This window comes from Eschrichtius robustus, chromosome 21, assembly GCF_028021215.1.
Source record: "Eschrichtius robustus isolate mEscRob2 chromosome 21, mEscRob2.pri, whole genome shotgun sequence".
Taxonomy (NCBI): Eukaryota; Metazoa; Chordata; class Mammalia; order Artiodactyla; family Eschrichtiidae; genus Eschrichtius; species Eschrichtius robustus.
This window is the reverse complement of record NC_090844.1, coordinates 28,361,537-28,374,090: the sequence shown is the minus strand read 5'-3', so window position 1 is coordinate 28,374,090 and position 12,554 is coordinate 28,361,537. Positions and strand designations below refer to the sequence as shown.

The window sequence follows — 12,554 nt, the reverse complement described above, 5'->3', positions numbered from 1 at the left end:
AACTATACTCCAATAAAAAAATAAATAAAATTGAAAAAAATAAAAGTAACCACTCTTGATAGTATCTTTGAGATCTTTCAGGAAAAAAAAAAGTAAATTTCCTTTTTTTTTTTTTTTTTAACCATTTTTACTCTAAAAATTCTATTATCCTTATATTTCTATATTTCCTTTCCTGTATGTTGCTCTTTTTCCCCACCATGTACAGTATCTTGTAGATCTTTCCTCTATCAGAACCTACAGACCTGCTTCACTTCTTTTTACATGTGCCTAAGCCCATTGCCAGGCTGTATAATGATGTAACTCATTCACTATTTCTGTCTTATTTGGTTGTTCTCTTACCCTTGTAAAGTCTGGCTCTTGCGCAAACCACTGTTCCCTCTTGAAGACTGGTCTCGACCACTCCATTAATAGTAATGTTCTTTGTCTTATTCTTTTCCACTGCTCTGCAGTAGAAACACAAGAATAGCCAACCCTCCCTCTAGGGGGAAAAAAAAAGTCCCTTAAATTTGATTCTCTTAACTTCTCTTTTCTTACTGTTTAGGAACTACCCTTCCTTCTCAAAGTTCTATAAAAGATCTTTAAAGCTCAGTTCTTGGCCCCTTTTGCTCATCTAATCGGATCATCACTCACACACAGACAGCGCTAACTATCCCTCCGATGACAAACAGTCTCAAACCAAGATCTCCTGCCTCATCGCCTATGTGAAGACCTCATCCAACATCTCCTCCTGCTCGATGGATAAAACCGTCACGCAACTGTGTGTTGCGCTAACCTCTCAAATTTGTCATCTGATTGATGAATTCACCATTCTTATCTCTTCAAATACTTTCTTTTCTTGAATTCCCTTTTTCTAGTAATGACATCACCAGAGACCAGGCTTGAGACTGAGAGTCATCTTTCCTCTTCTTTCCATCGACCCCTCCCCCCCAGACCACTGACATGCCTTACTGATCAGATCCCCAGTGCCTCTCACATCTCCGTTTCAACAGGAGGCACCCACACTGCACAGTCTCATCTTACCTGGTACCCAGGCCCCAGTCTTTGTTCACTCTGAACCACTTTACACATGGATTACTCTCTCCAAACACGGTTCTGGCACTGCTACTCCAATACCTTTCAATAACTCTAGTAGGTGCTGAGTTCACTCCAACAGGGACTTTCCTTACAGCTCAAGACACTTTCTGCTCTGCCCCATCCTATTTTTCAACTGCTTTCACCCATTTCTCATCCATAGGGACCCTACTCTTTGGCTAAATCTGACTACAGGCATAACTCAAAGATATTATGGGTTCAGTTCCAGACCACTACAATAAAGCAAATATCGTAATAAAGTGAGTCACACAAATTGGTTGGTTTTCCAGTTATAAGTTATGTTTACACTATACTGTTAAGCGTGCAATAGTATTATGTCTAAACAAAACAATGGATATACCTTAACTAGAAAATACTTTATTGCTAAAACATGGTAGCCATCATCTGACAACACAAGGTGGCCACAAACCTTCAATTTGTAAAAAAAAAAAAAAAAAAAAAAAAAGCAGTATCTGCAAAGCTCAAGAAAGCAAAACACAATAAAATGAGGTCTGCCCATATCCATTTTTTTCAAGTAGAACTTGTACTTCAGTAGACTTCTTTCTTTTTGTTCAGACTTTTTGCTTTTACTGAAAGGCTCTCTCCTCTAATATTTGTTTTAATTCTAACCATTCTTCCAAGACTGACAGTAAAGATAATCTATTCTATAAAAAATATTCCTTTTAATTAATTTATTTATTTTTGGCTGTGTTGGGTCTTCGTTGCCGCACGCGGGCTTTCTCTAGTTGCGGCGAGCGGGGGCTACTCTTCGTTGCGGCGCGCGGGCTTCTCAATGCAGTGGCTTCTCTTGTCGAGGAGCACAGGTTCTAGGCGCGCGGGCTTCAGTAGTTGTGGCACACAGGCTTCAGTAGTTGTGTCTCGCGGGCTCTAAAGTGCAGGCTCAGTAGTTGTGGCGCACGAGCTTAGTTGCTCTGCGGCATGTGGGACCTTCCCCGACCAGGGCTTGAACCCGTGTCCCCTGCACTGGCAGGCGGATTCTTAACCACTGTGCCACCAGAGAAGCCCAAAAAATATTTCTTGATAATGCACATTCACATGTTTAATTCTTCCTTCTGAGTAAAGTTGCCAGATCAAGCAAATACAAATATGACATAGTTAAATTTGAATTTTAGATCAAGAATGAATAACTTTAGTAGAAGTATTTCTCATGCCATATTTGGGACATGCTTATGCTAAAATGTATTCACTGTTGATCTGAAATTCAAATATAACTAAGGGTTCTGTATTTTATCTGGTAAGTCTACCTTCAGACCGCAAAAAGAACTGTGTTTTTTCCCAACAGATACGAAGACCAAGGTAAAATGAGAAATAGAGTCAAAAAGCAGGATTTTAACTCCAGTCCTTGAGAAAACGACTTCACTTTCATTTTCTATTCTGGAAATTAAAGATATAAACTCTAACTTTGAATATACTAACACGTGGAAAGATGGGGCCTGTGGATTCACATTTTTAGCAAGTACCCTGGGTTACTCTGATGCTGATGAAAATATTGGTCCATCACTTATTCACTGTGTCTGTGCTTAGTTCCGAAGTATTTAATGAACGAAATCCCATCATGTCCAGTAAGGTCAATGATATTCTTGAAAATGGTAATAAGAAAAGGTATACACTTACAATGGGATAAAAATTAGGTAATATAAAGATTGAAAGTAGTAAGAAAATTATAAATGTTGCACATATGCATGGGTTGAATTGATTCAGAGTTGGAATGATTCTGAAGGACAAAGCAAGTCATGCAATTTGTGGGAAGTGCTATGTTTATGTAATGGAAAATAATCAGCAGGAGATGAAGAAAAATGCTGGGTAAGATAGAAAAAAAATGTGCTTTACATCATGGCTAGAAGATTAGCATTGATGCCAGTTGCCTCATGTTAATTTAGAAGAATCTAGAAGCCTATTGAGAACTTAAAGATATTATGGTTCAAAGTTGCCGATCGTTCTATGGGTTCAAGGTACCATTCAGGTCTACACAGCCTGAAAGAGAATGGTCCAAATTGCCAGTGTAGACTGCGCATCTTCTGAGGAGTTCCCTAACCCTATGAAGATCATAAAGAATGTGTATTCCCAGAATCCACATTATTCCACTATGGATGAAAGCAGTGTACTTGGGGAAAAGATGTAGAATGGAGTGTTAGTGAGGAGACAAGAAATACCTAATTTTCAGACTGTAAGGACACATCTGGGTCATTTGGGTCATTCTTTGATAGAAATGATTCTGGGAAGCATCCAGCTTGGACTTTAACCTAGCACCTGCCACAGAATAGATGATTATTAAAAACTATCTCCTTACTTCCCCTCTTCTCAAATCCTTTATTATCTTCTACCTTGTATTTAAGTTGTGGGGAAGAAGCCTTTCTTACTGTTTCCTTCACACTTCACTGGGCCAGGACTATTTATATAGAATAATTGTGCAATAAATATCTACTACATGAATGAGTTAAAATAAATATAAAGAAACAAAGTCTTTATTTTCACCTTAACAATAAAAGGCTCCGTGCAGAGTTAGCAGGAAGATGTATGACCATAATAACAAGTATGAATTGAACATCTAATACATACTAGGCACAGTGGTAAACGCCACAAGCATAAGGGTGAACAAGATCTTATACCATCTACCAGATGGCAGGAGTTATGTCTAGCAGAGAGGGAATCCAGCCTGGGATAAAGGCAATGAACATATGGTGTAGAAATAGGGAAACTGCTTGATACTGAGCCAATTACAGGAGTAACTAACTCAGACTTGGGGGGCTGGGGGGAAGATGGTGAATGCTTTGCAGAAGTGAGACCCAAGCCAAAACCTGGAGGAAGGATAAATTCAACAGGTTAAGATTAGGGGGAGAGAAAGTTTTCTGGCAGAAGTAACAGAATGTATAAGGAACTTTATGCCAAAATGGGCCCAGGGTATTCAGACAACTAAGAAGCTTTGTTTGGCTGAAAAATATGAGAAACTGTGAGAGGGTAGGAAGGAAAATACCTAATGATTCAGCTGCTTGAGGGAAGCTGATACGCTTAAGAAAAGCCATCTGAGACCGGATCACAAACATTAAGTACTTTGGACTTTATCTTAAAAATAATGGTCAGCTAATGAAAAGGTTTAAACACAGAGGTCACGTGACCAGAACTGATGTTTTCAAAAGGTCAGAAAAATTGATGTCAGCCAAGATTGGATATAGGAAGCAATGGTAGAAATCCTGGTTAGGAAGAAAGATGGCCTGAACTGTAAAACATTTTTGTCTGGGACACCCTTTTCTTTTCACTTGGTTTTTCTCTTACTACAACTGGCTGTTACTTTTCTGTCTCCTCTGCAGTGACTTCTGACCTTCTCTACATCTAAATGTTGATGTCCTCCAGCGCTGAGTCCTCAGATACCTTCTCTATTCACACTCATTATCCGGTGATCTCACTCAACCTAATGGCTTTAAATATCATCTGGACAGTGACAAACCCCAGATTTATGTCACCAGCCAGGACTCTCCTCTGACCTCCAGACTCATATATTCAGCTGCCTGTTTAACCTCTCCATTTAGATGTTTAAGAAGTATCTCAAATCTAGCATTTATAACACTGAACTCTTGAGTCTCCCTCCAGATGTGCTAAACCAAGTTTTCCCCAGATCGGTAATGCGAAGTCCATCCTTCTAGTTGCATAGCCCAAATTCTGGAATCATCCCTAATGCTTTTCCTTCTCTCAAACTCTATATCCAATCCATCAGCAAATCCTTTTGACTCTGCCTTCAAAAGATATCCATAACGGATTATGGCCCGTTTCTACAATTTCCAATGCATTCTGTCTGGCCCAAGCCACAGTCATCTTGAATCTAGGTTATTATAATAGCGTGGGTATTGTAACAGCCTAGATTATTCTAATAGATTATTGTTACAATAGATCATTGTGACAGATTTTCTTGCTTCTGCTCTGGTTCCCTGTATGTTTACACTCAACACAGCAGGTAGAGTTTATCCTTGAAAATATTAGGTCATATCACTATGAATAAACACCCTCAATGGCTTTCCATCTCGCTCACATGAAAGGTCAAAGTCGTTACAATGGCCTATGATACACTTGGCAGTTCTTCCCTGTGCCCCACTTCTTTGACCTGAGCTATTACGACTCTTCCCTTTGCCGCTCTGCTCCAGATACCTGCCCTAAATTGTTCCTCGGACACAACAAGCTCCCACCACACAGCCTTGGCATCCTGCTGTTCCCTTGGCCTGGAATGTTTTCCTCTCAGATACCTAGAATGTTTGTCCTTGTTTTTTTTTCAGGTCTCTTCTTAAATGTGATTTTATTACAGAGACCTTCTCTGAACACCTTATACAAAAAAGCAACACTCCCTCCATCCCCGCCTGAGCCCCTCATCCTGCTTTATTTCTCTGCACAACACGTCACCACCTCCACAGCACTGAGCACTCTTATTTTCTGGTTTGTTTTTTCCATCTCCCCTCACTGTAAGCTTTGTGGGAGCAGAAACTGTATCTGTCTGGCTCAAGTGTTAATTCTCCACCACCTAGAACATGTCCCAGCCCATGGGAAGCACTTGATGAATAGCTGCTGAATGAATGGAGGGGTGGATACGCAAGAGGGAAAATGGAGAGAGTCAGTGAACTTGATCTATGTAGGTGGCAGAATGGTTAGATGGTAGTGATTCATTGGGTACTGAGCTGGAGAAGGGAGAGGAAAAAGACAGGGGTCTAGGAGGCTGTCCAAGTGTGGCACCCAGCTGAGTTAAAGGCATAGTATTCACTGAACTAGAGAAGATGGGAAGAGGCCTGGGTTAAAAACAGGGACAGAAAAGGACACATTCAATTTTGAAAAAGCTGAGATTCAGGTTACTGGGAGACGTTCAACTGGCGAAGTCCTGGAGGCAACTGACTCTAGAACGATTAATGGGATTCGTGAGTAGCGTGCGTTTCTACTAGTCACAAAACAACTACGTGGAAAGGAGATGGAGGAAGAATATGTTCTGAGTTATTTTCTAGGGGGAAGCCGAATCCTTTTCATCCCTAAGGTGAACTTACTGAAGCAGTCGCTCCTTGGGGGCTCACAGCCCCTCAGAAAGCCTCATCCCCAAGCCTCCAGGAGTCTGTCTGCACATGGACCATCCATCTTTCAGCCTGACTCTGGGCGTACGTGTTTGCCATTCAGAACCTCCTATATTTTACTGCACTTCCTGACATTGTTACACAACATTTATTGAAAGCACATTTGATGGTAATGAAGTTTCTATTAACTATGATTAAATCTCCTAAAACACCTGAAGATAATTTAAGATGCGCAGAAGCAGAAAATGAAACATTCGGTTTAGTACATTAGGAAACGTAATTGATTAAATTATCTCATTTACAATAAGTGCTTTCAGGAGCGATGCTGTGCACATACTTCCCCCCGTTTGTCATTAAGATTTGCCAACAGGCATCTTAAGACTTCACTTTCTTTTCACACCTCCCCGCAACTCAAAGCCGGATCCTCAGCCCGTCTCACACGGATCTGCCCGGGAGGCTCCGAGGGATGCTTTCCATCCAACCAGCCTGGCAGAGGATCATGTGCACGGCTATATATAGGAACAGGTTGTTTCTCAATTATCTTCATAATTGACTTTGATTTTGCATCAGTCATGATTCATGGAATCTTCAGCGAAGCCCCTCTCTTTCAACGAACAACCGCAGCCCGCCTTCATATAATGCACTCCTAACCGTGCAGCCTCCAGAACCCGGATCCGATGCCTCTGGGAGCCTTTCGCAATCACATTGATTCTGTTAAGGTTTTATTTTTAGGAAATCACAAATTAAAACAGTTTAAGCGGTTCCGTGGCAGTATCCAGCAATTAAGCATGGTGTAGAGGAGTGAGAACCCCAAGCAAAACCTCCTTCAAGAGTCCCCGAGGACCAGAACTAGCTACTGTGGGGCTTATGGCTGGAATGTACCCAAATTTGTACCCAAATTAGAATGGCACAGGACTCACAAACTAAGCGTGAAATTAAATTTTCAAAAAACACACATGCATTTCTGAGGAACTCTCCCATTGGCCGCCACATGGATACCCCTAATCTTGCTTGGGCTGCACACAGGGGCCAGTGGATGGTGAGGGCTCTGTGACCAGGAAGCCCTGGGGGACCACTTACTCCAGCAGTCCCTCTGAGGCCTTGGCCCAGACACAAGCCGAACACTCAGTGCCCCCTTTTCTCCTCCACCCTCACATGCGTGCGCGCGCGCACACCCCCCAATCAGGCTTCCCCACCTTCAGTCTTCCCATGAGTTCCAAATCCAGCATGCACGGCTCCGGAGGGCCGCTGCCTAAGTCCCAATAACGACTTTATGGGCAGCAGACAGCAGGGAAAACAAGAAGGTTTGTTTTTGTTGTTCTGTAAAGTTATCAGGCTCCAGAAGTCATGGCATCTTTCTATCTCAAGCCTGCCTGAAGCAACATCTGAAGTATGAACATCACAGCTTTACTGTATCTTTCTCTCATGTCACCTGACCCCCATCCCAAGGCACCGATTTCTGTCTATCTTCACAGGGTCTTAATTCTTGCAAAGAAGGTGGCTAATCGAAGCTGTTAACTCTCCCATGCTATTTGAATTTTAATACCCTAGGATTTAAAAGATCAAAAGCCATTCATTTTCGATCAAAATAGGAGATACTGGTCAAGAACGTCTTTCACAAGCTTTACAAACCAAACTGGCTAGGGAGATGTCTTTTTCTACCATTGCTAAGAGCTGCAATGCTGATGCCCTTCTATATGGACTCTGACGTCTATATGATGCCCTAGTATACTTTACATATTTCTGAGAATCATTGGGGGAACATATTAAAATGTAGATTCTCAAGAGCTGCCCCTGCACTGGGTGTTCAAATTAATTTGTTCTATTCTGAGGGGGGGCATATTTAACAAGCTCCCACCATAACCCAAGATTCTGATGCATGTGGTCGCTTATCTAAGTTTCGAGAACTATTTTTCTAAGAAAAATAGTTCTCAATCCAAGCTGCACATTGAAATCACCTGAGGAGCTTTTAATACTAGGGATTCCTGTGTTCTAAATCCCCTCTTCCCATTTTGATTTCACTGGGGTACAGCCTGGGAATTGGGAATTATAAATGGCCTCCAGGTGGCCCTCAATTTCAGCCAGGGCTGAGCACCCTGGGGTTGAATGCCGAGCTGCCAATCATTCAAGCTGTGCTCTGTCCCCCAAATCTACTGGATGCATAAGATGGAGAGAATGCAATGGCCTCTCGAGGAAGCAAGCCAGTGGACAGAGACCTCGAGCCAGCACCCACCCACCAGGTTCAATTCCTGGCCTTTTCACTGTGGAATACCGGTTCTTAGTCTACCCAGTTGCCATGGATTTCAGGGTTCTTCTCTTAGGCGCCCCCTGCCCCCTCCTAGGTGGAGAGTCTTGTAATCAGGCTATTGCCCAAGGCTGCTCTCATGAAAGCCTGTACTGACAAATAGTTATTAATTTTAATGAGATAAATCTCCTCAGAAATAAGAGTCCTAGATGACATCTGCAGATAAATGGACTGCTCTTGGCCGGCGGAATCAAGAGGAGAAAGTTACTTTTACTCTGAATGGGGGGAGGGGGTGTGCATATTTCTGTTCCATTTAAACCTCTGATATAGTGACTCCAAACCCAATGAGAAGAAGCCCCCCAAAAGCCCTGGATCTTTCGAAGAAACTTCAATTCTGTTTGGCTCCTAAACAAATACCACAGTAAAGCAGCAAATATGAGAATAAATGATATTCACAAGAGGAAAAATAACTTACTTTGGGGTTTTATTTCATGAAGAGGTTTTTTATCTAAAAGAAAGAAAGAGAAAAAAAGAAAGTTGCATTTAATAATTTACACGGAGCAGATATATTTCGTATATCCCTTTACGTCTACCTCTATAAAGGAAACATTTTCTCTCTTTCTGTAGACAATACGGATTATGTTATTCATATTTATCCTTTTCATTCTAATTTTTAAAATTTTTCTCTTTTGCAATATTTTTCTAGGATGACTGCTTCATTCCTTCAAAAAAAACCACAAAAAATCCCTCAGGCTTACTAGAGTTTCTTTCTCTTGCATTTGTTAGATTCTTATCCGCATGATGCGAGCAGTGAGCTTGCCGCCTGTCCCTTTTTTATATACCGCCAGAAGACTGCTCAGGTAAGGGATGCTATTTCACTATATATGATGATAGAAAAACGAACCATGAATAAATATTTAAAGGGATCCTGCATTGGTTTGCAGTTATCATGGTCTGGATAAAATGTTCCAAACTCTGCTTTTTTTTCCGTTCTCGTTGGGTATAGGTGCTACGGTATTGTGAGCGTGTTGAAGGTTTATTTTTAAGAAATCACACTTTTTTGTTTCAGATCTTGCTCATCTGTTAAAATGTGGATGATCTCTCTTAATGGAAAGGTGTCCTTTTTAATCATGCTATTGAGCAGGGCAGCGGTCAGATGAGATGGATACAGAGAAAAGACACTCGGTCTTTTCTAAAGCAAGTTAGACATTCTTATCCATTCTCTTCATGGCTGGCGGTTCATCCACCACCCCCTGCCATCTTCCATCACCAAATATTTTGCAAGCATCTTGCAAATCACTTGGAGACGTGGTGCCTATGGCTTGCTTTGTCTTACACTACAGTCCCTCCACTAACCATTCCTCCTGCCCCTGGTCCCATCCCAGGCCAACACAACTCCACCACCATGCAGAAACCTGGGAAGACCAGGTCTGACACCATGTCAAGTTCCAGAGGATTTGCAGGGTGTGTCATCCCTCTCATTCGCGGCTTCTTAGAGTGTAGATGGAACACAGTCAGACTACAAGACCCGGGGCTGTTGCTAAGCATTCACAGACTCCCATAAGGCAGGGGACCTTGAAAAGTCACCTTGTGTAGCCTCCATCCTCTCTTTGCCTGAAGGCGAGCCAAGCAGGGTGAGACACTGTCATTTTGGATTATGTTTTTAACTGAGTCAAATCTCGCACAGTACACATTTGAGAACTTCATAAATATTATCTGGCTGACTGCACCGTAACCCCTCCCAGGCAGACAGACACAGCTAGGTTCCAAATCCTTCACGGAATATCTCTTACCCTAACCCACTCCTGCATTTAATACTGATTTTGACGGAAAACCCTTGCCGTGTGCTTTAGATACAACTCTTGTGTGTTTTGCCATCTGATTTGTGATGGAAGCAGCTTATATAAAAGTTGTGTGTAAATCACACTTTTGCAAAGGGGCCACCATCGTTTTCTTACAATAAGGGGAAGTTAACAGGCAAAGGGTAATATCTGACAAATCTTTCTTTAAAAAAGAAATCCTCGTAAAATATAATAATTTGTTCAAGTTGATATGATCATATTCAGATTCTTACACAGTCAGGTTTCTTAAAACCAAAACCTTGCATTTCCCTTACTGCACAGATTCAATGCCACACTAGTTTCCTTAGAGCAGGTGGTACTGCCCAAAGTCCAGATGCTAATGCACTCAAGAACTAGAACAAAACGACTTTGGTGGTTTTAACCTGACTTCAGTTTTTGCTTATTGCATGCTATAAGCATTTGGCATGGGCAGAGCCATGCTGGCAGGCCAAGGCTAAGACATCTGAAAGTGATGCATTGCTAGGACGACACAAAGAGACATGCAGAACATCTGTTTAGAACTCTGGCTGAGCTTAACAGTATTTTCTTCTTTCTAAACCACAGGAACGAAGATTATGCCAGGTAGCAAAATGAAACTCCATTAAAAACAGGTGAGATGTATAACTACTCCTCCGAAAAATAAATTGAATATAGCCAAGATGTGAAAAAACTGGGGTAGCAGAGTTCTACCCGGTACAGCTCTGAAAAAAAGAAAGAGGGAATGGGGCTGAAAATCCCAGGGCTAAGGTCCCCAGATAGAGGGCGGGGGCCACATGGACGCACAGAGCAGCAGAGGAGGACATCCTCTGCTCTGACCTGATGACACCCAGCTCTAGTGTCGTCATTACTGCCAGCGGATTAGTGCAGACTCTCAGGATCAGAAATGGATTTAAATCTTGGATTGTCTTCATCTATCTCTGTGACCTCAGTGTTCCCCACAGTAGAATGGGAATAAAAATGTCCTTGAAGCTTGGTCCCAGGGGTTAAACATGATAACCATGAAGTCATGCAGCATCGGGCTAGCACATGTTCAGCCATCAATAAATAGCAGCTGATGAATCAAAACTTGAACATGTTATGAATATGATCATCATACTTGTTCAGAGGACAAAAATGACTCATGTCCCACTGCGTGGAGACAAGGCACAGCTCCAAATCAGGAATTCTAGTGAATTTCAGGGGTCCTTGAACGGGAGTTAAGAAACATGTACCTAGTCCTGTCCTCTGCTTGCTGACACCAAGGGCAAGTCGAAACTTCCCTTTCCTGCCATGTAAAAAGAAGGGCAGGGACCAGAAGACCCCTGGGCTCCCCTGCTTTCACTCCTATAAATCTTTAGAATAACTACCAAAGACATTCCACAGAAATCCACCTGAAATGAATTCTGAAAGCAGAGTCAAAATTATTCAAAGAGCCGCTCCCCTACCATCGCGTGTGTTATGCTGAGATCCAGCACGTGTTTTAGCCTGCATCTTCTCATGGAAAAGGCTGGAAGTCTCTGGTGCCCAAAAGAGCTTTAGTCCCCTGGCATCGGCATCAACATTGGGTTCTGCTGTATTTTGTGAAATACCAGTATCTTGTCAGCAAGCTGCTCTCATAGACCATCTTTCCCAACTTGAAATGTCTGATTAGAGATTGTTCTACCATGAGCTCAGGAGAGGGCTACCACCAACCTCGCTATGTTTTGCAGGAATGGCCCACCCACAGTTCATGTTCTTTTGTTCTGTTTGCATAATCGTCTTCTCACAAGGCTCAGGGCCATGCAGCCACGGGCCTTGGTCAGCCAAATCCTCTCTGTTTTAATTTCACCTCTCTCCAAGGCCACGTTCAAATGGCCCCTTAGTAAATTAATCCATTAGGGCCATGGTTCTTCACATGGGCTGCATATTAAAATTACCTGGGGAGCTTTTTTTTAAAAAAAAATACCCATGCTTAGGCCCCTCTCCAAGAACTCCTAATTGGGGTTTGTGTTTTTGTGATTACTCAGGACACCACCACTTCCTAGCAACAAATCTGGGGCTCTGTGTACTCAACTCCAGTTCCTCTCTGCCTCCCAAGAGGCTTTGGGGTCTCTGGAGTGTACGGAAGGGCCCAGAAGGGTCTTGCAGGCAGAGAAATGTAATTCTGAGCCAGTGGCAGCTGAGCTGTAGTCTGGGAGAATCACAACAGCTTTCCCAGGGTTTAACTTATACACCAAGAGGTACCTTCTGGGTAAATGGAAATTGACGGTAATTATAACTCAGTCCTATAGCGATTTTGTGTATTTACAGGCTAAAGGTGTGCAAGTGTTTTTTCAATTTGATTTTTCATAGTGTTTTAAATTGTGTTTTCTTTTA

The 12,554-nt window shown here is 42.2% G+C and overlaps 1 protein-coding gene across 1 annotated transcript in view; it reads right to left on the bottom strand.

Annotated features, from left to right (window-relative positions):
• Positions 1-12,554, bottom strand: part of UNC5D (unc-5 netrin receptor D) — a 258,784-nt gene that overhangs the window by 84,874 nt on the left and 161,356 nt on the right. Inside the window, exon 8 of the mRNA XM_068531991.1 lies at positions 8,855-8,887. Within this exon, the coding sequence (XP_068388092.1) occupies positions 8,855-8,887 (33 nt within the window). The remainder of the gene's footprint in view (positions 1-8,854; positions 8,888-12,554) is intronic.